Raw genomic sequence first — 27,970 nt, 5'->3', positions numbered from 1 at the left:
TAATGAAGAATATTCTCAGATAATTATGTTCATTTACGTGTCCAAATATCACAGTTTGTAGTTCCAAGCTAGGATTATTTTTCAGAGCGCAGGTGAGCACAAAATACATTGTTCTGTTACCGTATGGTTGCAGACGTTATCTGTGAGGTCATTTAATGCAGCAAAATGTAACACCCATTTATTCTGCTCAAGATCTAGAGACGAGGTTTTCGCAAATGATGGTACGCAAAGTAGCCAGCGGGGTCATCAAGTCAAGATGGGATCCTGCCTTTGCAACTAACGACGGGTAAAACGTCTCTTCGCTTGTGACAGAATACCGTCAGATCTGAATCGCTAATAATGACGATAATAGAATGTGTAAACAATAGTTGAGCCCACAACGGGTAGATCATGCATACACGTGTTTGTCGCGTTGTATTTGTTTTACCTGTAACGTCATTGCACCAGTGTAGACGCATGCACCTGTCTGTTACGAATTAGCTTTGTGTGAAATTATAAATTGGTGCCGCGTAAAACGCATTTAGCTAGGACATTGTTTCGGGTGTCTGTGAAAAACTTGCGGATCACTTCTAGCACACAGAGGGGCACAATATAAATATTAGGCAGAATGTAAGTGAAAATCGGCGTTCAATTTAAAATTAGAAAACATTGAAAGATGTAGTCTCATACGACTCGTAAATATCCTTGGAACTGTAGAAAACGCAAGTCAGAGGAACGCTCGCGTCGAAAAGAATCCAGACAGCCTAAAACGACCAGTGCCGAGACAATGTGAGAGCTACGGCAGCGTCGAAAAGGAAACGAAAAAAAAGAAAAAAACGGCGCGAAGTGATTACGCAGGTGGCCCGTAGAGAATAACGACAAGCGAAGGCCCATCTAGCTGTTTATCTATTCTGCAACCATTACACAGAGTGCTTCAAAAAGAAAGATTTCAGTTGTGACAGACGAACTGTGAAAAACAAAAACACATCGTGAATGTCACTGCACGTAGGAAGGTTCAAAGTTCTATGTTCGCACACACACACACACACATTCAACATGATCACCATGCGTTGCTCGAGAAACACTGAAACGGTAGTCTATTTCATTGATTTCATTCCGTCTGTTCTTGGTAGAGTATTTTATACATTGTGAATGAAACACACACACACTGGTGTAATATTCTACAATGGTTTCCGACTATTACACTATCATCAGGTGCAAAGATAAGTATGTGGTGCTGTGAAATTTTGCTGGGTCAAAGATGTTGTTAAACTAGTGCATGTACAGAGCATCTCCATTTCCAGGAAAGAAAAACGTTAATGTCAGAATTAGGAATAAAACAAGTGAGATTATTTCAGCATAAACGCGATGTAGGATTATTCAACTAAGATAAAATATATAACACATTGACTAATGAACTATAGACATATTACAACAGTTCTACATAGAAGAAAATGACAGAACAATGAAGTTTGGTGACATATTCCAAAGATGTGGCTGAACAAATAATCTTGTCTTTAATACATTTTAAATTACAAACAAATAACATATAACAGTGGTATTAAGCAGGTGAGTGAAACAGCTGTGATTGGAAAAACTACAAAATTTTTTTTTATACAAAGAGAGAAATTATAGCAACTGAAATAAAAGAAATGAGGCATGTGAGTAAGAGAAGTAATTTACAACATGGCGGGGACGGGATTATGATTAGTATCTGTAGTTAGAAGAGGCGAGTAAGGGAGCTGTGTCTGGTCATTCAATACTAAGCTTGGGCTGATGGAAAAGTGTTTATTAATGTCCATTATTTCAAGATAGTTCATCTTCTTTCTTTTATGGATGTGATATAATACTTCATGTTTCACCTTGTAAATATGGCCTTCTTTAAGCAGATGGTCTGCAAAAGTAGAAGCTCCTTTTCTAAGTTACCTGCTTTTGTAGTGGTCCTTCAGGCGAGTATATATTGCCCTGCCAGACTAAGCTGTAGGTCTCCACAGTTACCAAACACAGTTTTTGGAAAATAATCCACTTTCTTCCAGGGCTGGAGGGGGCGGGGGTGGACCACTGCGGCTGCAGCGGGGTCGGAGCTTCTCCGTCGTTTCTAGGCCCCTCATTAACATATAGTACAATATCCATCACCACGAATGATGACGACTTCCAAAAAGAATTAATTGCAATCAAACAAATAGCGTCTAACAATGACTATCCACCTGTCTTAGTGGACTCCACAATGCACAAAAAGCAGAAACAAAAGGTGTACTGTCTTCTTGCGCTGTCTTTATCCTACGACCTCAAGAATTCAATAAATGGTGCACAACTCCATGCTTCGGAAAAGTCTCACAGGATGTAGCCAGAAAGCTTAAATCCAGCAATTTAAGAACATATTTTTCGTACACAACACTGTTCGATACTTTCTGCCCAATTGGAAAAGGATGGAATACATAAAATCGCATGTAACTGTGGCAAATTCTAGATAGGTCAGTATGGCAGGGCGGTATATACCCGCTTGAACGAAAACTACTGAAGTTGGGAACTTAGTAAAGGAGGCTCTACTGTTGCAGACCACCTGCTTAAAGAAGCCCATAGTTACAAGGTGAAACATGAAGTATTACATCATATTCGTAAAAGAAGGAAGATTAAATACCTTGAAATATCGGAAATTACCAATCACATGTCCATCCAAGTTTAGTACTGAATGACCACACACACTTCCCTTATTCGCCACATTTACCTGAAGACTCTACTCACAATCCCATTCAGGCCATGAAACATAGAAAATGGGGCATGTGAGTAAGAGGGTGTGCCATGTTTCGTATGTGTACCTAACCTATTTGCGAATTAATAAGACACAAAAAAAATGTTCAAATGTGTGTGAAATCTTATGGGACTTAACTGATAAGGTCATCAGTCGCTAAGCTTACACGCTACTTAACCTAAATTATCCTAAGGACAAACACACAAACCCATGCCCGAGGGAGGACTCGAACCTCCGCCGGGACCAGCCGCACAGTCCATGACTGCAGCGCCTCGGCCGGCCGGTGTGGCCGTGCGGTTCTAAGCGCTTCAGTTTGGAACCGCGTGACCGCTACGGTCGCACGTTCGAATTCTGCCTCGGGCATGGATGTGTGTGATGTCCTGAGGTTAGTTAGGTTTAAGTAGTTCTAAGTTCTAGGGGACTGATGACCTTAGAAGTTAAGTCCCATAGTGCTCAGAGCCATTTGAACCATTTTGGAACGCCTCAGACCTCTCGGCTAATCTCGCGCGGCAATAAAACACAATAGAAAGGAAGGTTCCTATTGTTAAGTTAATATTACTATATTACAAGAGCATTTTAATCGTATGTAATCTACATCTACATCTACGTGATTACTCTGCTATTCACAATAAAGTGCCTGGCAGAGGGTGCAATGAACCACTTTCAAGCTGTCTCTCTACCGTTCCACTCTCGAACGGCACGCGGAAAAAACGAGCACTTAAATTTTTCTCTGGGAGCACTGATTTCTCTTATTTTATCGTGATGATCATTTCTTCCCGTGTAGGTGGGTGCCAACAGAATGATTTCGCAATCGGAGGAGAAAACTGGAGACTGAAATTTCATGAGAAGATCCCGTCGCAACGAAAAACGCCTTTGTTTTAATTATTGCCACTCCAATTCACGTATCATGTCTGTGACACTATCTCCCCTATTTCGCGATCATACAAAACGAGCTGCCCTTCTTTTTACGTTTTGGATGTCATCCGTCAGTCCCACCTGATGCGGACCCCACACCGCACTACAGAACAGGGCGACAAGCGTGGTGTAAGCAGTCTCTTTAGTAGACCTGTTGCACCTTCTAAGTGTTCTGCCAATGAATCGCAGTCTTTGGTTTGCTCTACCCACAATATTATCTATGTGATCGTTCCAATTTAGGTTATTTGTAATTGTAATCCCTAAGTATTTAGTTGAATTTACAGCCTTCAGATTTGTGTGACTTATCGCGTAATCGAAATTTAGCTCATTTCTTTTAGTATTCATGTGAATAACTTCACACTTATCCTTATTCTGGGTCAACTGCCACTTTTCGAACCATACAGATGTCTTATCTAAATCATTTTGCAAGTCGTTTTGATCATCTGATGACTTTACAAGACTGTAAATGACAGCATCATCTGCAAACAATCTAAGACGGCTACTCAGATTGTCTCCTATGTCGTTAATATAGATGAGGAACAATAGAAGGCCTATAACACTTCCTTGGGGAACGCCGGATATTACTTCTGTTTTACTCCATGACTTTCAGTCTATTACTACGAACTGTAACCTTTCTGACAGGAAATCACGAATGCAGTATCACAACTGAGGCGATACTCCGTAGGCACGCAGTTTGGCTTGTAAGGAACGGTGTCGAAAGCCTTCTGGAAATCTAAAAATATGGAATCAATTGACATCCCCTGTCGATAGCACTTATTACGTCATGAGTATAAAGAGCTAGTTGTGTTTCACAAGAACGATATTTTCTGTAACCGTGCTGACTATGTGTCAATAAATCGTTTTCTTCGAGTTACTTCATAATGTTCGAATACAGTATATGTTCCAAAACCCTACTGCAAATCGACGTTGGTGATTTAGGCCTGTAATTCAGCGGATTACTCCTACTTTCCGTTTTGGGTATTGGTGTGACTTGAGCAATTTTCCAGTCTTTAGGTACGGATCTTTCTGTGAGCGAGTGGTTGTATATAACTGCTAAATACGGAGCTATTTTATCAGCATACTCTGAGAGGAACCTGAGTGGTATACAGGGTGGTCCATTGATCGTGACTGGGCCAAATATCTCACGAAATAAGCGTCAAACGGAAAAACTACAAAGACGAAACTTGTCTAGCTTGAAGGGGAAAACCTGATGGCGCTATGGTTGGCCCGCTAGATGGCGCTGCCATAGGCCAAAGGGTATCAACGGCGTTGTTTTTTAAATGGGAAGCCTCATTTTTAATTACATATTCGTGTAGCACGTAAAGAAATATGAATGTTTTAGTTGGACCACTTTTTCGCTTTGTGATAGATGGCGCTGTAATAGTCAAACGTATAAGTACGTGGTATCACGTAACATTCCGCCAGTGCGGACGGTATTTTTTGCTTCGTGATACATTACCCGTGTTAAAATGGACCGTTTACCATGTGCGGGAAAGGTCGATATTGTGTTGATGTATGGCTGTTGCGATCAAAATGCCCAACGGGCGTGTGCTATGTATGCTGCTTGGTATCCAGGACGACATCATCCAAGCGTCCGGACCGTTCGCCGGATAGTTACGTTATTTAAGGAAACAGGAAGTGTTCAGCCACATGTGAAACGTCAACCACGACCTGCAACAAATAATGATGCCCAAGTAGGTGATTTAGCTGCTGACGCGGCTAATCCGCACGTCAGTAGCAGACAAATTGCGCGAGAATAGGGAATCTCAAAAACGTCGGTGTTGAGAATGCTACATCAACATCGATTGAACCCGTACCGTATTTCTATGCACCAGAAATTGCATTTGTGCCACTGGGCACAAGAGATATTACGAGTCGATGACAGATTTTTTGCTCGCGTTCTATTTAGAGACGAAGCGTCATTCACCAACAGCGGTAACGTAAACCGGCAAAATATGCACTATTGGGCAACGGAAAATCCACGATGGCTGCGACAAGTGGAACATCAGCGACCTTGGCGAGTTAATGTAAGGTGCAGCATTATGGGAGGAAGGATAAACAAGATGTTTCACTGCATGACAGAATGGAGATGTACTTCCAACATGATATGTCCGGCACATAGCTCGCGTGCGGTTGAAGCGGTATTGAATAGCGTATTTCATGACAGGTGGATTGCTCGTCGAAGCACCATACCGTGGCCCGCACGTACACCGGATCTGACGTCCCCGGATTTCTTTCTGTGGGGAAAGATGAAGGATATTTGCTTGAAGGATATTTGCTATCTTGATCCACCGACAACGCCTGACAACATGCGTCAGCGCATTGTCAATGCATGTGCGAACATTACGGAAGGCGAACTACTCGCTGTTGAGAGGAAAGTCGTTACACTTATTGCCAAATGCATTGAGGTTGAAGGACATCATTTTGAGCATTTATTGCATTAATGTGGTATCTACAGGTAATCACGCTGTAACAGCAAGCGTTCTCAGAAATGATAAGTTCACAAAGGTACATGTATCACATTGGAACAACCGAAATAAAATGTTCAAACGTACCTACGTTCTGTAGTTTAATTTTAAAAACCTACGTGTTACCAATTGTTCGTCTAAAATTGTGAGCCGTACGTTTGTAACTATTACAGCGCCATCTACCAAAAGGCGAAAAATGTGGTCCAACTAAAACATTCATATTTCTTTACGTACTACACGAATATGTAATGAAAATGGGGGGTCCTATTTAAAGAAAGCGCAGTTGATATCCGTTTGACCTATGGCAGCGCGATCTAGCGGGCCAACCTTAGTGCCATCTGGTTTCCCCTTTCAAGCTAGACCGAGTTCCGTTCTTTGTAGTTTTTTCGTTTGACGCTTATTTCGTGAGATATTTGGCCCGGTCACGGTCAATGGACCACCCTGCATAATTGCTAAATATGGAGCTATTATATCAGCATACTCTGAGAGGAACCTGACTCGTATACAATCTGGACCGAAGGCCTTGCCTTTATTAAGTGATTTTAGCTGCTTTGTTACACCGAGGATATCTACTTCTATGTTTGTGATCTTGGAAGTTGTTCTTGATTGGAATTCAGGAATATTTACTTCGTCTTCTTTGGTGAAGGAGTTTCCGAAAACCGTGTTTATTACTCTGCTTTAGTGGCACTGTCATCTGTGACTTCACCGCTGTTATCGCGTAGTGAAGGTATTGATGGCATCTTGCCACTGGTGTGCTTTATGTATGACCAGAATCTCTTTGGGATTTCCGCCAGATTTCGAGGCAGAATTTCGTCGTGGAAATTATTAAAAGCATCTCGCATTGAAGTACGCGTCATATTTCGAACTTCTGTAAAACTTTGCCATCTTGGGGATTTTGAGTTCTTTTAAATTTGGTATGCTTTTGTTTCGTTGCTTCTGCAACAACGATCTGACTCGTTTTGTGTACCATGGGGGATCAGTACCATCACTTGTTTATCGCCAACAATTGCTTTAGGTATACATATCTCCTTTAAAAGGAACTCTTGTAACACATTACGTATTATTATTTTGATTGCTTCAGAAATATAGGAAAGAATATTACACTGTCCAGTCACATGTGACTACCATCTACGTTCGACATCAACATGCAATAACCACTCACAGACGACAGGTGGCAGCACTAACAGTGGAGGGTGTACAAAGCGTGTCGGGAGGACGCGGGGAACAGGGCAATGGTTGTCGTAATTTGGAAACGGAGCGATTTATTTGACGTCCGAAAGAGCGTCAACATTGGCTTTCGTACTATGCGTGAAACCATTTCCCAAACTGCTAAATCTTTAAACCACTCGCATGCTGCCTTGGTTAAAGTATGCCGCGCATTGCAAAATGGCGCTATCCAAAACCGGCGCCGAAGCCACTGTGGTGCACCGCGAGCCACAAACGACAGGGCTGAACGAAGGCTGCGGAGATGGGTACTAGAGATGGGTCGTTCGCGAAATAATGGGTCCAAATGAATGGTTCAACAAGATGAACGGAACGAGCGAGGAACGAAATCTAAGGAACGGTCTTTCATAGTTCAGTCTGTCACTCTTGTTCCCGAATGGATGTCGACCGGTCTCGTTCTAGCCTCGGTCCCATTCCCGTCTGTCTCAGTCTCGGTCGCATCTTTCTACTTATAGTTCCCGGGAATGGGAATCTGTCGGTCTTGTTCCCGAACGGCATGTCGGCCGGTCTCGTTCCAGCCTCGGTCCCATTCCTGTCTGTCTCGGTCTCGGTTGCATCTTTCTACTTATAGTTCCTGGGAATGGGAATCTGTTGGTCTTGTTCCCGAATGGCATGTCGGCCGATCTCATTCCAGCCTCGGTCCCATTCCCGTCGGTCTCGCTATCGGTCATGTCTTTCTACTTATAGTTCCCAGGAAAGGGAAACTGTGGTCTCTTTCCTGATTGGCACGTCGGCCGGTCTCGTTCCAGCCTGGGGTCCTGTTCCCATCTATCTCGGTCTTGGTCACGTCATTCTACAAACAGTTCCCGGGATAGGGAAATTGTCGATCTCGTTCCTGAATGGCACGTCAGCCGGTCCCGTTCCAGCCTCGGTCCCATTCACATCTGTCTTGGTCTCGGTCGCATATTTCTACTCATAGTTTCTGGGAATGGGAATCTGTCAGTCTTGTTCCCGAATGGATATCGACCGTTCTCGTTCTAGCCTCGGTCCCATTCCCGTCTGTCTCAGTCTCGGTCGCACCATTCTACTTATAGTTCCCGGGAATGAGAATCTGTCGGACTTCTTCCCGAACGGCATGTCGGCCGGTCTCATTCCCACCTTGGTCCCATTCCCGTCTGTCTCGGTCTCGGTTGCGTCTTTCTACTTATAGTTCCTGGGAATGGGAATCTGTCGGTCTTGTTCCCGAATGGAATGTCAGCTGGTCTCGTTCCAGCCTCGGTCCCATTCCCGTCTGTCTCGGTCTCGGTCGGGTCTCTCTAATTATAGTCCCCGGGAATGGGAATCTGTCGGTCTTCTTCCCAAATGGCATGTCGGCCGGTCTCGTTCCAGCCTCGGTCCCATTCCCGTCTGTCTAAGTCTCGGTTGCGGCTTTCAACCTATAGTTCCATGGAATGGGAATCTGTCGGTCTTGTTTCCGAATGGCATGTCGGCCAGTCTCGTTCCAGCCTCGGTCCCATTCCCGTCGGTCTTGCTCTCGGTCACGTCTTTCTACTTATAGTTCCCGGGAAAGGGAAACTGTTGGTCTCTTTCCTGATTGGCACGTCGGCCGGTCTTGTTCCAGCCTCGGGTCCAATTCCCGTCTGTCTTGGTCTCGGTCGCATCTTTCTACTTATAGTTCCTGGGAATGGGAATCTGTCTGTCTTGTTCCCAAATGGCATGTCGGCTGGTCTCGTTCCAGCCTCGGTCCCATTCCCGTCTGTCTCGGTTTCGGTTGCGTCTTTCAACCTATAGTTCCTAGGAATGGGAATCTGTCGGTCTTGTTCCTGAATGGCATGTCGGACAGTCTCATTCCAGCCTCGGTCCCATTCCCGTCGGTCTCGCTCTTGGTCTTGTCTTTCTACTTATAGTTCCTGGGAAAGGGAAACTGTTGGCCTCTTTCCTGATTGGCACGTCGGCCGGTCTCGTTCCAGCCTCGGGTCCCATTCCCGTCTGTCTTGGTCTCGGTCGCATCTTTCTACTTATAGTTCCTGGGAATGGGAATCTGTCTGTCTTGTTCCCAAATGGCATGTCGGCCGGTCTCGTTCCAGCCTCGGTTCCATTCCCATCTGTCTCGGTCTCGGTCGGGTCTCTCTACTTATAGTTCCTGGGAATGGGAATCTGTCGGTCTTGTTCCCGAACGGCATTTCGGCTGGTCTCGTTCCAGCCTCGGTCCCATTCCCGTCTGTCTCGGTCTCGGTTGCGTCTTTCAACCTATAGTTCCTAGGAATGGGAATCTGTCGGTCTTGTTCCTGAATGGCATGTCGGCCAGTCTCGTTCCAGCCTCGGTCCCATTCCCGTCGGTCTCGCTCTTGGTCTTGTCTTTCTACTTATAGTTCCTGGGAAAGGGAAACTGTTGGCCTCTTTCCTGATTAGCAAGTCGGCCGGTCTCGTTCCAGCCTCGGTCCCGTTCCTGTCTATCTCAGTCTCGGTCACGTATTTCTACTTAGAGTTCCCAGGAAAGGGAAATTGTCGATCTCGTTCCTGAATGGCAAGTTGGCCGGTCTCGTTCTAGCCTCGGTCCCATTCCCGTCTGTTTTGGTCTCGGTCGCATCTTTCTACCTATAGTTCCCGGGAATGAGAATCTGTCGGTCTTGTTCCCGAATGGCATGTTGGCCGGTCTCGTTCCAGCCTCGGCCCCATTCCCGTCCGTCTCGGTCTCGGTCGCGTATTTCTACTTATAGTTCCCAGGAATGGGTAACTGTCGGTGTCGTTCCTGAATGGCACGTCATACGGCAAGAAATAAGGAATAAATTTGAGATAGTGTTAATACTTTCATCCTTCTTTACCTCCTCTGCATTACTGCAGATGACATGTCACTGAGCACATTTGTACTGTGCGTGCAGTACACGTGAGGTGCCTGTTGTTTCCACTGCCCTGTGTGGAATACATAAGTTCTTGTACACGTATCAGTAACCTCCTGTCTTCATGAAGATGATGTCCCCAGCACAGAAAACAGCACGCAGGTCGTGGATTCTTTTTCTTAAGGCTGAAATTAACTTCGTAAGGAATTGCTGCTACGAAGAAACTATAACTGATTTGGGATGCCACTCGCGGTTTTATTGATATAGACACAAGAAACTATTCTTGACCACAACGTATTGAACATATCTTTCCACAATCATTATATCTGGCTAAAATAATATGAAATACATCCTGCCACAGACAACATGTCTGTCTACTGGAACCATCAGAACTGGAGAATAAAATTACATGAATCAAATACTACTATTACGGACAACATGTCTGTACCTAGCGACGGTCAGAACTGTAGTAAATAAAATACGTGAAGCAAATACTGCTATAACAGACAACATGTCTGTCTACTGGAACGGTCAGAACTGGAGAGCCGGACTGCCCGAGACATTTCGAGCGCCAAGCCAGCAAGGCGTGACCCGAACGCCACCGAAGTCCATCGGCAGTAATATCGTCAGTCTTTTGTTTCAGTAATACTTTGATTTTAATAATTTTGAAATGACTGATTGATAGCTGGCTGTTGAGAGATGTTTATTTTAAAAGATGAAGTAATTTGGATGACAGAATTAATTAATAATAGCAACTAAAGTTTAACGTTTTGGCGTCCTACCTCCGAACACAGCAGCCGATCACAGAGCAGCAGCATCATGCAGGCGGACTTTCTCACGGGAATGGTACCAAATCTAACATCTGTCACCGGTACCTCATCCCACACTCCGTCATCTCTATGCTTCTTGCGTTTCCACTGCCCTGGGAATAGCTTCCTGGAGCCTAATATGATGGCTGAATAAGCCAGATATATTACAGTCGGCCGGTCTCGTTGGAGCCTCGGTCCCGTTCCCGTCTGTCTCGGTCTCGCTCGGTCGGGCTCGTCCTCCTTCGCGTGGCCACTCGTCGCAGTTCCACTGCCAACTGCTCATAGTCAGTTCAGTATAGCGTTGTTGTTCGTTTCGTTCGCTTCACACGCCCATTCTAGATCTGTTTCAAACCTTTTTTGAACTCTGAACTTCTGGTTCTTTTGGTATTCTATTCAGCATTCAGGACCGGTAATTAAAATGTATTTTATAATTACGTAAATTACATAAAAAGTACCTCGTATGTAATACATACATCTTTTCAGGCAACAAAACGGCGTACCAGCTTACTTCAATATTTCGATAAACAACAGAAGAAATATTTGTAAAAAGGCAAGATTCTTTGTTATTAGACACGCAGAGGACGTCAGCACGGCACACACGAGTGGCCATTTTCCGTCTTTTTTTGATCAAAGGTAAAAGAGCATGTTCTTTGTTATGGAAGGCAGACCGACTTAAAACCGAATGAAGCCCGCGCTTTGTAATCGAGTGTATGGTGTCACATTTTGTAAAGAGAATATGATAACTCCTACAATATTATTTCAGTGGTACAGGGTGGCGCACGAAAAATCGGCCCCGAGTACTAGACTGCTCATTGTCGCTCACCAATCATCATGTTTCGAAGTTGTTTGCATTTGCTTATTTGTTATTTCTTCACTGCCTAATTATTATATGTTTATCTATTCCTTCTCGTTGCGGTAAACAAATCGTGCGTAATTGGCGAGCATTCTGTACTCGAGGCCGGTTTTTCGTGCGACGCCTTATATTATTTCACTGCGGTCAGCCACATAACGCTACAGTTGGCTAAACGAGGTTTTTTGCAGAATCACGAAAATTAAACGTGTGTGAGAATTCTATTATGAATAAAAACTCTGTACTCCAGGGGGGAGGCAAGTGCCCCCTCTTGGCGCCTTCCATCTTCTGTCACCTATGCTACTAATTTTCAGTTTTTCATAAGAACCAGACACCAAGCACAATGAACGGTGAACGAGTGAAAATGAACGGTTCCCAAAAAAGAGCGATCACCAGTGAACTAGTTGCCAAGGATGAATGACTTTGCCCATTTCTAATGTGTACTGTTAAATAGACGTGCAGCTGTTGAGCAACTCACCCCCCAAATGAAGCAACGGATTAGCAACAGTGTCTCCTCAACGACCGCTCAGCAGATGTTGCTGCGTATGGGCCTCCACAGTGGGCGTCTGCTTCATGCACTCATGCTGACTTTTGTTCATCCGCGACGAAGGCTGGAATATGCCCGCCGATACCGAAACTGGACGTCCACTGAATGGCAACAGGTGGCCTTTTCAGATGAATTAGGCTTTATGTGCCATCGGACAGATGTCCGTTGGCGTGTACAGCCCCGCAACAATCGTCAGAAGGATCCAAGTTAGAGGAGGGAACCTTGTGGTCTGGAGAATCTTTTCGTGGTGTTCCCTGGGTGACACTCGTAATATGATTGAGGAACGCTTTCGGCTGCCTATTGCCCTGTTAACAGGTTGGTGTCAGAGGGCTAAAATGTCTATTGCGCCTCAGAAATCACTATATATGCTTTTGAAGGGCAAGTTAAACGGGGACCGAATAGTCAGAATTAATGGGCAGATAGTATCGCGTCAGAGATGTGCCCGTTACTTGGAGTATATCTAGATGATAAATGAAATGAAATATTGTGTGCCGGCCAGTGTGGCCGAACGGTTCTAGGGGCTTGAGTCTGGAACCACGCGACCGCTACGGTCGCCAGTTCGAATCCTGCCTCGGGCATGGATGTGTGTGATGTGCTTAGGTTAGTAAGGTTTAAGTAGTTCTAAGTTCTAGGGGACTGATGACCTCAGATGTTAGGTCCCATAGTGCTCAGAGCCATTTGAACCATTTTTGAAACGTCGTGTGGCTAGGGCCTGCCGTCGGGTAGACCGTTCGCCTGGTGCAGGTCTTTCGATTTGACGCCACTTCGGCGACCTGCGTGTCGATGGGGATGAAATGATGATGATTACGACAACACAAAACCCAGTCCCTGAGCGGAGAAAATCTCCGACCCAGCCGGGAATCGAACCCGTGCCCTTAGGATTGACAGTCTGTCACGCTGACCACTCAGCTGCCGGGGGCGGGCATCTAGATGAGAATTGGAGCTTCATTCCGCAAATCGAGCAAATGACATCTAAGTCCTTGGCATTGTTCAACAAATTAATGTCAATTGGACAAAGACGATTCCATCTACCTTCAAAGGCAATCCATATTTATGACAACAGTATATTGGCTCCAATAGTTGGGCATGTATCTGGTGTGTGGGCCCACAGGTTAGCTCTGGTGCGGCCTGCCGCTGCTGTCAGTCGAATACAGGGGGATGTTTTGATGAGATGTATTGGTGCATTCAACACCAGTCCCACAGATGCACTATTGATAATCATGGGGCTATGCCCAATAGACTTGATAATCAGGCAGCAGGCAGCCTTCTACTGGCTGCATAAACAAAATATTGACAAACTGCAAAATATTATGGGCATTCCCCCGATAAGTGTTAAAGCTATTAAAGAAAGAATGCTTGACATTTGGCAGGAAAAATGGGATAGATCTAATGTATGACATGGATTGGCTCCACCTTGATGTATATGTGAAGGTTCAGAATTCAGGCTTTTAGTGTACATGAAATACATATCAGCTCTAAGACTGCAGTCTGCACGACAGGAAGTCTGTGTTTCACATGCTACATAGACCATGTTTATCATTTCTTTCACAGAACTGGAATATTGAACGCTGCGTTCAGATGATGCAACAATTTGTAAATACAATACCTGTGGCAACAGACGACTTGCCCAATAAGTAGATTCCAAGGAGACGACAGTGTCTTCATAAAGGCCTCACCAAAGGTTGGCGGATGGTTAAGTTCCTTCGACGAAGAACTCTGCAGAAACTATGAAATTAATAACGTAGCTAAATGTTCACTTGCTTTATTTTTATAACAATTTGTTAATAATTTCTTATGTTTGTCTTATATCTTAATTTTGTGATTGGCATTTGTCACACTTATCTTTAGTTTTGCCATGTGTTAAATAAACATACGAATTACATCTATACATCTACACCCATGCTCTGCAAACTACTGTGATTGCATGGCAGACAGCTCTTCCCATGGGCCGGCCGCGGTGGCCGTGCGGTTCTAGGCGCTGCAGTCCGGAACCGCGGGACTGCTACGGTCGCAGGTTCGAATCCTGCCTCGGGCATGGATGTGTGTGAGGTCCTTAGGTTAGTTAGGTTTAAGTAGTTCTAAGTTCTAGGGGACTGATGACCTAGGATGTTAAGTCCCATAGTGCTCAGAGCCATTTGAACCATTTCTTCCCATTGTACCACTTATTAGGACTTCAGCGCGGGAAGAAAGACTGTTTTACGTGCATAATCTTTTCCTCAAGATCCCTGTGGGAGCGATGAGTACGGAGTTGTTGTATATTCCTAGAATCCTAGTTCACTGGTGATCGCTCTTTTTTGGGAGCTGTTCATTTTTTCTCGTTCACCGTTCATTGCGATTGGTATATGGTTCTTATGAAAAACTGAAAATTAGTAACATAGGTGACTAAAGATGGAAGGTGCAAAGAGGGGGCACTTGCCTCCGCCCTGGGGTACATACAGGGTGTTTCAAAAATGACCGGTATATTTGAAACGGCAATAAAAACTAAACGAGCAGCGATAGAAATACACCGTTTGTTGCAATATGCTTGGGACAACAGTACATTTTCAGGCGGACAAACTTTCGAAATTACAGTAGTTACAATTTTCAACAACAGATGGCGCTGCAAGTGATGTGAAAGATATAGAAGACAACGCAGTCTGTGGGTGCGCCATTCTGTACGTCGTCTTCCTGCTGTAAGCGTGTGCTATTCACAACGTGCAAGTGTGCTGTAGACAACATGGTTTATTCCTTAGAACAGAGGCTTTTTCTGGTGTTGGAATTCCACCGCCTAGAACACAGTGTTGTTGCAACAAGACGAAGTTTTCAACGGAGGTTTAATGTAACCAAAGGACCGAAAAGTGATACAATAAAGGATCTGTTTGAAAAATTTCAACGGACTGGAACGTGATGGATGAACGTGCTGGAAAGGTAGGGCGACCGCGTACGGCAACCACAGAGGGCAACGCGCAGCTAGTGCAGCGGGTGATCCAACAGCGGCCTCGGGTTTCCGTTCGACGTGTTGCAGCTGCGGCCCAAATGACGCCAACGTCCACGTATCGTCTCATGCGCCAGAGTTTACACCACTATCCACACAAAATTCAAATGCGGCAACCCCTCAGTGCCGCTACCATTGCTGCACGAGAGACATTCGCTAACGATATAGTGCACAGGATTTATGACGGCGATATGCATGTGGGCAGCATTTGGTTTACTGACGAAGCTTATTTTTACCTGGACGGCTTCGTCAATAAACAGAACTGGCGCATATGGGGAACCGAAAAGCCCAATGTTGCAGTCCCATCGTCCCTGCATCCTCAAAAAGTACTGGTCTGGGCCGCCATTTCTTCCAAAGGAATCATTGACCCATTTTTCAGATCCGAAACGATTACTGCATCACGCTATCTGGACATTCTTCGTGAATTTGTGGCGGTACAAACTGCCTTAGACGACACTGCGAACACCTCGTGGTTTATGCAAGATGGTGCCCGGCCACATCGCACGGCCGACGTCTCTAATTTCCTGAATGAATATTTCGATGATCGTGTGATTGCTTTGGACTATCCTAAACATACAGGAGGCGTCGTGGATTGGCCTCCCTATTCGCCAGACATGAACCCCTGTGACTTCTTTCTGTGGGGACACTTGAAAGACCGGGTGTACCGCCAGAATCCAGAAACAATTGAACAGCTGAAGCAGTACATCTCATCTGCATGTGAAGCCATTCCGCCAGACACGTTATCAAAGGTTTCGAGTAATTTCATTCAGAGACTACGCCATATTATTGCTACGCATATATGTGGATATGTGGAAAATTTCGTACTATAGAGTTTCCCAGACCGCAGCGCCATCTGTTGTTGAAAATTGTAACTACTGTAATTTCGAGAGTTTGTCTGCCTGAAAATGTACTGTTGTCCCAAGCATATTGCAACAAACGGTGTATTTCTATCGCTGCTCGTTTAGTTTTTATTGCCGTTTCAAATATACCGGTCATTTTTGAAACACCCTGTATGTAGATATGTTTCTACCTACCGTAAGGGAAAGATTAACGAACAAAGTAATGAAGCCCTTGCAGGGCCTAGTTCATTCCCTTACAGGTCATGGTCCCTACCCCACGTACCTGCATAGAATAGGAAAAAGGCCAACACCAGAGTGTGACTGTGGTGGCCACGCAGGAATGCCAGAACATACAGTGTTTAACTGTCCAATATACGAACAGACTGTCTCAGTTGAGAGGCAGCTTTTACAAACGATAAAAGTTGAGGAAATGTTGAGGAATAGAGACTTGTTCGACAATTTCGCAAAATTGGTAAACAAAGTCAAAGGAGGCTCAGCGGGACTACATTGTAAGAGGTTAACTAGTACACGAATATGTCACACAGTGCGACTCTGGTCATCAGAGTCTGCACTGTTACCAATAGTGGCAAAACCTGGACAGAACAGAGCGAATCAGTCCTGGGATGAGGCGACCATTGGTCGGATCGCCTGGGGATAGGTCGTTATACTTCTGCTGACATGGATTAGAAGAGAGGCCGGAATGTCGCGTTGGTTGGCCTCCCATTTTTGGGGCAGTGATCGGGAGGTCAGGAGTGGTGTTGGTGGAGGTTGCCTCTTGATAATCCGTTCGCGTGTGCGCTCTCAAGATCTACTGCGCAAAATTGTAAATATGTAAATACACTCCTGGAAATTGAAATAAGAACACCGTGAATTCATTGTCCCAGGAAGGGGAAACTTTATTGACACATTCCTGGGGTCAGATACATCACATGATCACACTGACAGAACCACAGGCACATAGACACAGGCAACAGAGCATGCACAATGTCGGCACTAGTACAGTGTGTATCCACCTTTCGCAGCAATGCAGGCTGCTATTCTCCCATGGAGACGATCGTAGAGATGCTGGATGTAGTCCTGTGGAATGGCTTGCCATGCCATTTCCACCTGGCGCCTCAGTTGGACCAGCGTTCGTGCTGGACGTGCAGACCGCGTGAGACGACGCTTCATCCAGTCCCAAACATGCTCAATGGGGGACAGATCCGGAGATCTTGCTGGCCAGGGTAGTTGACTTACACCTTCTAGAGCACGTTGGGTGGCACGAGATACATGCGGACGTGCATTGTCCTGTTGGAACAGCAAGTTCCCTTGCCGGTCTAGGAATGGTAGAACGATGGGTTCGATGACGGTTTGGATGTACCGTGCACTATTCAGTGTCCCCTCGACGATCACCAGTGGTGTACGGCCAGTGTAGGAGATCGCTCCCCACACCATGATGCCGGGTGTTGGCCCTGTGTGCCTCGGTCGTATGCAGTCCTGATTGTGGCGCTCACCTGCACGGCGCCAAACACGCATACGACCATCATTGGCACCAAGGCAGAAGCGACTCTCATCGCTGAAGACGACACGTCTCCATTCGTCCCTCCATTCACGCCTGTCGCGACACCACTGGAGGCGGGCTGCACGATGTTGGGGCGTGAGCGGAAGACGGCCTAACGGTGTGCGGGACCGTAGCCCAGCTTCATGGAGACGGTTGCGAATGGTCCTCGCCGATACCCCAGGAGCAACAGTGTCCCTAACTTGCTGGAAAGTGGCGGTGCGGTCCCCTACGGCACTGCGTAGGATCCTACGGTCTTGGCGTGCATCCGTGCGTCGCTGCGGTCCGGTCCCAGGTCGACGGGCACGTGCACCTTCTGCTGACCACTGGCGACAACATCGATGTACTGTGGAGACCTCACGCCCCACGTGTTGAGCAATTCGGCGGTACGTCCACCCGGCCTCCCGCATGCCCACTATACGCCCTCGCTCAAAGTCCGTCAACTGCACATACGGTTCACGTCCACGCTGTCGCGGCATGCTACCAGTGTTAAAGACTGCGATGGATCTCCGTATGCCACGGCAAACTGGCTGACACTGACGGCGGCGGTGCACAAATGCTGCGCAGCTAGCGCCATTCGACGGCCAACACCGCGGTTCCTGGTGTGTCCGCTGTGCCGTGCGTGTGATCATTGCTTGTACAGCCCTCTCGCAGTGTCCGGAGCAAGTGTGGTGGGTCTGACACACCGGTGTCAATGTGTTCTTTTTTCCATTTCCAGGAGTGTATATTGTTTGTTTAAGTCTTTGACTTGTAGTAGATTGCAGTTGTAGTTAGCTCAGTATGGTGGTGGAGGGACCAAAAGCACGTTATAAATGTAGTGGTTTCCTGGTAGTGGCGGCCCGCCTCCCTGTGGTTAGGGACGACCAAGTCTCTGGGAGGATTCCAGAGAGTCTAAGAGGCCGTTCATTTGTTTCTTATTACTATTTAGTTTATTTCCATTGCAGTGTGTTCAGAATTAATGAAGCACTTTTGTAAAAACAGTAGCAATGTTTAGTGTTAATACACCCACTCAAAAGTGTTAGAAAGTGGGTTATTGTATGTATCAATAAATCTGAATCTGAATCTGTTCCCTGGGTGACCTTGTCCTTCTGGATGGCACAATGGATCAGTACAAATATGCATCTATCCTTAGGGAGCAAGTCCACCCCCACACGCAGTTTCTTTTTTCCTCGGCACGAATCCATCTATCAGCAGGATAATGAAACGCGTCACACAGCTCATAGTGTACATCTGTTGTTCGAAGAGCACCAGGATGAATTTGCCGTACTCCCCTGGCCACCAAACTCCCCGGATTAAAACCCAATCGATAATCTGTGGGAGCACGTCGTTGGCTGTTCGCTCCATGGATCCTCTATCGAGAAACTTGGCGCAGCTGGCCAAGGCTCTCGAGTCGGCATGGTTCAAAATCCCTGTCAGTATCTTCCAAAACATCGTACACTCTCGTCCAGCAGGTCCGTGCTGAAAAAGGAGGTTATTCAGGCTTTTGACAGGTGGTAACTTTAACGAGACTGGACCGTGTATGAACTTACCATAAAATATGGATTCTCCGCTCAGAGAAACATAACGTCTTCATGGTTCTTGTGGTTATAAAAGAAGTGGCTACAAGATGAAACATTTCCCAGTTGACGTAGTGAAAGAGACGACAAACGCCAGACCAGACGCACAGTTGGTTACAAACGCCAGACCAGACGCACAGTTGGTTCATCTTCTTTTAATGTAAAGAATGATGGAGTGAAGGCTCTTATTCAGTACAGTATTGGCAAGAAACACGTTTTATAAGGGCGATCGAAAAAGGTTTCAAGCAGCATTACTAAATTTCTTGTCCCACTTTCGGGAGATTTAAAACAGCTGCAGTTGAACTCATTAAAATCTCACGCGGTAACACATGGACATAGTTATAATTCGTCTGTGGCAATAAATTAGATTCCGTGCCCTATAATGAGCTAGTTTCAAAGGTGCATTTATGTAGAACAAAAATGGATGCTTTCATGACTAACGTTTGGGCGCCATATTCTGTAAAATCTCTCGTAAAACATAAAAGATCAAAACAGTCCATTGTCAGTATCCACTGATGCTTCCAATAAAGGCAATAGAAAATTTTTCCCACTTGTACCAACTTTCTTTGATGACGAAGATGTAATAGTAAATTACCTATTAGAATTTTATCAAGAATAGTACTGACAATACTTCGGTCAATTATAATCGCACCTGTTCGGCCTTTCCAAAATTACAAAATTTAAACCGAAATATTCTGAAAGCAAACTGCAACTGCTATGTCTTGCATAATGCACAAAACAGTGGATGAAATTATTATATTTCGTATTGGAAGTCTTGCACTAATGGTGTAAGTAGGCTGTTTAGGTTATGAAAATCACTGACTATGCTGTGTGCAGTCTGTGGCTGGTTTGCATTGTTGGAATATTCGCTATTGTAGTGTTGGGCAGTTGGATGTGAACAGCCCGTAGCGTTGCGCAGTTGGAGGTGAGCCGCCAGCAGTGGTGGATGTGGGGAGAGATGGCAGAATTTTGAGAGCGGACGATCTGGACGTGTTTCCATCAGAAAAAGGAAATTTGTAAGACTCGATGTCATGAAGTATGAATTTTGAACACTATTAAGGTAAACACATTATTTGTTCTCTATCGAAATTTTTCATTTGCTAACTATGCCTATCAGTAGTTAGTGCCTTCAGTAGTTAGAATCTTTTATTCAGCTGGCAGTATTGGCGCACGCTGTATTGCAGTAGTTTGAGTAACGAAGATTTTTGTGAGGTAAGTGACTCATGAAAGGTATAGGTTATTGCTAGTCAGGGCATTCTTTTGTAGGGATTATTGAAAGTCAGATTGAGTTGCGCTAAAAGAATATTGTGTCAGTTTAGTGATGATCAGAATAAGTAAAGAGAGAAATATCTGAGTACGTTCAGTCTTGCTCAACTGTTTGAAAATCAAATAACGTAGAGGTTTTCCAGCACTGTCATTTAAAAAAAATTTCTAAGGGGATGTTTCAAAGGTTTTTAGTGAATTTTTACCAGTGTCTACTACGTAGGTTGGAACTTAAATAGTGGCAACGATTTATTCACAACCGATACAAAACAGTTACATGTTTGCATCTGTTACTGTTCATCAAAGCAGTCACCAGCGTTATGCAGAGCTCGTTGGCTGCGATGTGGAAGGCGTAGTATACCGTTAGCAGAGCCTGTTCTGTTGATGCTGCGATTGGAGCGGTCTACTGTCTGTCGAATGTCTGGAACAGTTCTGAAGCGAGTGCCACGAAGTGTTTCCTTTATCTTCGGACTCAAATCCAAGTCACAAGTACTTCCCAGTCCCATCAACCGATAACAGCAGCCACAGCTTGCGCTGTATGCGCCCGTGCATTGTCGTGCAAAGTGACGGGTGGGTTGCGCAGTAAGTGTCGCCGCTTCTTTCGGAAAGCTGGTCGCAGGTGATGCTCCAAAAACGACGCGTTATTGACTAGTTCAATTTGCGAAGCTCTTTTAAATCACCAATTTTTTCTGAAATCGTAACAATTTCTTTGTCTTTACATGTACATCTCACTACCGATTTCCGTCCTATTCGGATAATTCCTTCATGATGCGTCTTTTTTTTTCTTGGAGTGTAGATGAATAAATATAATTTACACTACTTGTTAAGCTAATGTCATTCAGTGTTAGCATAAAATGTTAAGTGTTATAGGTGAAAAGTAGTGCACTCTGAAAGTACTAGATGAAAATGCTACCTGTTTGTGAGCAAACCCCTTCTCTTTTTCTCTTCCCCTCACTCATCTAATTCCCTTCCAAAAGCTTCCCCTTCTCTCTCTCTCTCTCTCTTTCCCCTCTCCCTCACTTCAGCTCTTTCACTTTCTCCCCTCCCCCCCTCTCTCTCTCTCTTTCTCTCTCTCTCTCTCTCTCTCTCTCTTCAACTTCTTTAACTTTCTCCCTCTCACTCATGCACATCCCCTCTAACTTTTTCTTTCTGTTTTCCATCTGTTTCTCCACTCTGCCTCTGCCTCACCCAGACGCATTGCTGTCCCCAGACGTGCTGGCCAGACGCGCAGCCAGAGGAGATGGGCCAGCAGTGCCCAGATGAGCAGGCGGCGCAGGCCCACGTCTCCAGCATCGCCACCTGGAAGCCCTTCCTGCAGTTCCTGCTGCCCGCCGTCGCTGTCGCTTTCGCAGGACCCTGGAGCGATAGGTCTGTTGATCAATACAATACATGCAGATCTTTCTTGAAAATCTTTGGAAGACAGAAGACTTCAGAGCACTGTTGCTTTGTGTCTTGACTCTGCTAAATGTAGTGACGTGAACACCCTGTCTAGCATAGTATGTGAATGAAACTTTGTACTATTCGGTTATGTGTAACGACAGTAAATACTATTCTTGAACATGAACATGTCAATAGAGCACTTTCACGCAAGCATTAAGCATTCGTTGCTTCAGAGCACACGATTTTTTTAAATGTATCTCAGCCTCGGATCAAATAAATGATATCATTACTGGTATCGACATCTTAGCAAGACATTATAACGATCGCTAACCCTTGGGTTAGTCAGTTCAAGACACAATAATCCACCAAGTTCTACTTCTCACAAAAACAGTCTTTTTATTCCGATCGAATTATTTTATACTAGAAATGACACGTGATTACATTTTCACGCAATTTGGGTGCAAAGATCCTGACAAATAAGTACCCAAAACAACCACCTCTGGCCTTAATAACGGCCTTGATACACCTGGGCATTGAGTCAAACAGAGCTTGGATGGCGTGTACAGGTACAGCTGCCCATGCAGCTTCAACACGATACCACAGTTCATCAAGAGTAGTGACTGGCGTATTGTGACGAGCCAGTTGCTCGCCCACCATTGACCAGACGTTATCAATTGGTGAGAGATCTGGAGAACGTGCTGGCCAGGGCAGCACTCGAACATTTTCTTTATCCAGAAAGGCCCATACAGGACCTGCAACATGCGGTCGTGAATTATCCTGCTGAAATGTAGGGTTTCGCAGGGATCGAATGAAAGGTAAAGACATGGGTCGTAACACATCTGAAATGTAACGTCCACTGTTCAAAGTGCCGTCAATGCAAACAAGAAGTGACCGAGACGTGTAACCAATGGCACCCCATACCATCACGCCAGGTGATACGCCAGTATGGCGATGACGAATGCACGCTTCCAACGTGCGTTCACCGCGATGACGCCAAACACGGATGCGACCATCATGATGCTGTTAACAGAACCTGGATTCATCCGAAAAAATGACGTTTTGCCATTCGTGCACCCAGGTTCGTCGTTGAGTACACCATCGCAGGCGCTCCTGTCTGTGATGCAGCGTCAAGGGTAACCGCAGCCATGGTCTCCGAGCTGATAGTCCATGCCGCTGCAAACGTCGTCGAACTGTTCATGCAGATGGTTGTTGCCTTGCAAACGTACCCATCTGTTGACTCAAGGATCGAGACGTGGCTGCACGATCCGTTACAGCCCTGCGGATAAGATGCCTGTCATTTCGACTGCTAGTGATACGAGGCCGTTGGGCTCCAGCACGGCGTTCCGTATTACCCTCCTGAACCCATCGATTCCATATTCTGCTAACAGTCATTGGATCTCGACCATCGCGAGCAGCAATGTTGCATACGATAAACCGCAATCGCGATAGGCTACAATTCCACCTTTATCAAAGTCGGAACCGTGATGGTACGCATTCCTCCTCCTTACACGTGGCATCACCAGGCAACGCCGGTCAACTGCTGTTTGTGTATGAGAAATCGGTTGGAAACTTTCCTCATGTCAGCACGTTGTAGGTGTCGGCACCGGCGCCAAGCTTGTGTGAATGCTCTGAAAAGCTTATCATTTGCATATCACAGCATCTTCTTCCTGTCGGTTAAATTTCGCGTCTGTAGCACGTCATCTTCGTGGTGTACCAATTTTAATGGCCAGTAGTGTATATCAGTATCATCGTGTCAGCTTCAGTGCTTTTATGATTTAACAGTCATAAATTGAAGTTATTGACAAGAGGAATGTTCTACATAGACTTTCTATCAGCTGTTCGCATCCGAAATACAGGTCACATTCCTGGATTGTTAGGTTACCTGGCGAAAAGGGAAACCCTGTTACCAACTGCGTGTTGGTAACTGTCGCTCACCTAACACTCCCAGTTCCCTACACTTCACGTACGCGCTTGGAGTAGTGACGCATGGCATTGATACATCGCGAAGTGAACTGTTCTTTATTCCGCCCACTGCTCTTCATTGATGTGAGCTCTGAACATAATGCTTTGGCCAACAAGGCTGAAAGGCGACTTTGACTTGACGGAAGAAGAATTTTAGGAAAGATGCTTCACCTGTAAAGGAGACCGCACATAAATTACCTGGTCAAATGTATCCGAACAACCCTTTGCAATGCTGAATTGACCACTAAAGGTCACGAGAAGCGGGCCCACCAGAACAAAAGGGAGCCGCGCGAGATTAGCCGAGCGGTCTCAGACGATGCAATCATGGACTGTGCGGGTGGTCCCGGCGGAGGTTAGAGTCCTCCCTCGGGCATGGGTGTGTGTGTTTGTCCTTAGGATAATTTAGGTTAAGTAGTGTGTAAGCTTAGGGACTGATGACTTTAGCAGTTAAGTCCCATAAAATTTCACACACATTTGAAAAAGAATAAAAGGAGGCCGAAACTCTTGTGTTGTCAGTAGAGAACGAGTAATGGCAGAATGGATCGGTCAGAAGAGCTCATTGGCTTCGAACGTGAACTAATCGTGGGATGTCATCTGAGTAACATGCCATATTTCAGTCTTGCTAAAGCTGCCCATGTCGGCGGTGATATGGTTGTGAAGTGGAAACGCGAAAGAAAAACAGCAATTAAGTCAAGACTAGCAGACCGTTTTTACTATCGGACAGGGGCCGTCGAGCATTGAAGAGGGTGGTCATAAAAAGTCGCATGATATCAGCGGAAGGAGTAGCTCGTGAGTTCCAAAGTGCTACTAACGGTCCAGCTAGCACAGTGACTGCGGTAAGGAGTTAAAAATAATGGGGCACAACTGTCGAGCAGCTTCTCATAAACCACATATTTCTATAATCGTTGTTAACCGGTGCTTGAGGAGGTATAAACAGTGGCGACACTAGGCAGTGGATGAAGGGAAACGATTGGTTTGGAGTGACGAATCAACATCTACATATATACAGGGTGTTACAAAAAGGTACGGCCAAACTTTCAGGAAACATTCCTCACACACAAAGAAAGAAAATATGTTATGTGGACATGTGTCCGGAAACGCATACTTTCCATGTTAGAGCTCATTTTATTACTTGTCTTCAAATAACATTAATCATGGAATGGAAACACACAGCAACAGAACGTACCAGCGTGACTTCAAATACTTTGTTACAGGAAATGTTCAAAATGTCCTCCGTTAGCGAGGATACATGCATCCACCCTCCGTCACATGGAATCCCTGATGAGCTGATGTAGCCCTGGAGAATGGCGCATTGTATCACAGTCGTCCACAATACGAGCACGAAGAGTCTCTACATTTGGTACCGGGGTTGCGTAGACAAGAGCTTTCAAATGCCCCCATAAATGAAAGTCAAGAGGGTTGAGGTCAGAAGAGCGTGGAGGCCATGGATTGGTCCGCCTCTACCAATCCATTGGTCACCGAATCTGTTGTTGAGAAGCGTACGAACACTTCGACTGAAATGTGCAGGAGCTCCATTGTGCATGATCCACATGTTGTGTCGTACTTGTAAAGGCACATGTTCTAGCAGCACAGGTAGAGTATCCCGTATGAAATCATGATAACGTGCTCCATTGAGCGGAGGTGGAAGAACATGGGGCCCAATCAAGACATCACCAACAATGCCTGCCCAAACGTTCACAGAAAATCTGTGTTGATGACGTGATTGCACAATTGCGTGCGGATTCTCGTCAGCCCACACATGTTGATTGTGAAAATTTACAATTTGATCACGTTGGAATGAAGCCTCATCTGTAAAGAGAACATTTGCACTGAAATGAGGATTGACACATTGCTGGATGAACCATTCGCAGAAGTGTACCCGTGGAGGCCAATCAGCTGTTGATAGTGCCTGCACACGCTGTACATGGTACGGAAACAACTGTCTCTCCCGTAGCACTCTCCATACAGTGACGTGGTCAACGTTACCTTGTACAGCAGCAACTTCTCTGACGCTGACGTTAGGGTTGTCGTCAACTGCACGAAGAATTGCCTCGTTCAGTCGCGAGTCATAGGCTGGAATTTTCCGTGCTCCCTAAGACGCCGATCAATTGTTTCGAACGTCTTCCTGTGGGACACCTTCGTTGTGGAAATCTGTCTCGATACAAACGTACCGCGCCACGGCTATTGCCCCGTGCTAATCCATACATCAAATGGGCATCTGCCAACTCCGCATTTGTAAACATTGCGCTGACTGCAAAACCACGTTCGTGATGAACACTAACCTGTTGATGCTGCGTACTGATATGCTTGATGCTAGTACTGTAGCGCAATGAGTAGGATGTCAACACAAGCACCGAAGTCAACATCACCTTCCTTCAATTGGGCCAACTGGCGCTGAATCGAGGAAGTACAGTACATACTGACGAAACTAAAATGAGCTCTAACATGGAAATTAAGCGTTTCCAGACACATGTCCACATAAGATCTTTTCTTTACTTATATTTGAGGAATGTTCTCTGAAAGTTTGGCCGTACCTTTTTGTAACACCTTGTATAGACACTCCGCAAGCCACCGTACGCTGCGTGGGGGAGGGTACCCTGTACCTCTATTTGTCATTTCTTTTACTTTTCCACTGGTAAACAGAGCGAGGGACAAACGACTGTCTGTATGCCTCCGTATGAGCCCTAATTTCTCGTATCTTATCTTCGGTGTCCTTACGCAATATATGTTGGCGGCAGTAGAATCATTCGGCAATCAGCTTCAAATGCCAGTTCTTTAAATTTTCTCAATAGTGTTTCTCGGAAAGAAACGTCGCCTTTCCTCCAGGGATTCCCATTTGAGTTCCCGAAGCAGCTCCGTAACACTTACATGTTGTTCGAACCTACCGGTAATAAATCTAGCAGCCCGCTTTGGAATTGCTTCGATGTCTTCCTTGAATCCGACCCGTTACGGATCCCAAACACTCGAGCTGTACTCAAGAGTAGGTTGCACAACTTCCTATGTGCTGTCTCCTTTACAGGTGAAGCACCCTTTCCTAGAATTCTCCTAATAAACCGAAGTCGACCATTCACCTTCCCTAGCACAGTTCTCACACGTTATGCCCAGGTATTTAAACGACCTGACTGTGTCAAGCAGGACACTAGTAATACTATATCCGAACATTACAGGTTTGATCTGTACCTTGTGACAATGCGATGGAAGGGTTTTGGTTTGGCAGATACCTGGGGAATGTTACCTGCCATTGTGTGTAGTGCCCGCAGTGAGATACAGAGGAGGTGACGTTACAGCATGTGGGCTTTCAAACATAAAATGAAATGTGATGTGTGGCCCTCAGCTACGTACCCTCTGACTCAGAGTTGAAATATTAAAAGTTTTGGCTGGTTTCGTTGTCTAGGGACTGGGATACGTAGTTCCGCGTTACAAACCAAATACCGCTGAGTACAGTATACAATATGGATACACACATGAATCGAATGGTCAAGGGTTCCTATCACTCGACAATTACGAATTTTGAATGTAGCATAGAAATTTGTAAATGAAATATTGCAATTAAATAAAATCTGCAGGTACTATTTTTAACGACTTTAAATGATGAGTACGATAGCGGAAGTAGCTTTAAGAATGCCGTTTATTACTGCAAAACACTTATTGGTGTCGATGGTCTTGCAATTAAATAAAATATAAGTTGAATAACAGGGAAACAATAGATTCCTACTTCACGTAATTAGTTATGAACAACAACACAGCTCGTGAGATATTCACTTCCAAACGCATACTATGTCTTCACTGCAGAAGCCAAGGAAATGTCGCAAGTGCACAAGTCGGCACTACGAAATATTTCTATCTCCCACGATCACGTGTAAACTGCTCCACTCTCCAAGTCTTTCCTGTGACCGATTGTCACTGCTTCCCATCCAGGACTTCCTCTGTCCTGTCTGCGACCCGATGCTCCTCCCCCACTTCCATACAGTCGCCCCATTAACGAGGGCTGTGATTGGCTAGAGCGCTCCCGCCATTTTTCCAAGCCAACACACACTCACAAACATATTGAAACACATATGAAATACTGGATTTACATTTAAATAACTTGAAATTAAATAAATATTCCTATGGCTGGATCGTAAACATGCTCTAA

At 45.3% G+C, this 27,970-nt stretch overlaps 1 protein-coding gene across 1 annotated transcript in view; it reads left to right on the top strand.

Moving 5' to 3' along the window:
• The window catches only part of LOC124596237, a 214,157-nt gene that overhangs the window by 86,080 nt on the left and 100,107 nt on the right, over window positions 1–27,970 (top strand). The window contains exon 3 of the mRNA XM_047135301.1: window positions 21,704–21,861. Coding sequence (XP_046991257.1) covers window positions 21,704–21,861 — 158 coding nt within the window. The remainder of the gene's footprint in view (window positions 1–21,703; window positions 21,862–27,970) is intronic.

Source organism: Schistocerca americana, chromosome 2 (genome assembly GCF_021461395.2).
Source record: "Schistocerca americana isolate TAMUIC-IGC-003095 chromosome 2, iqSchAmer2.1, whole genome shotgun sequence".
In the NCBI taxonomy this organism is placed as follows: domain Eukaryota; kingdom Metazoa; phylum Arthropoda; class Insecta; order Orthoptera; family Acrididae; genus Schistocerca; species Schistocerca americana.
Note: the sequence above shows the minus strand (reverse complement) of the source record. Positions and strands in the feature narration are given on the sequence as shown.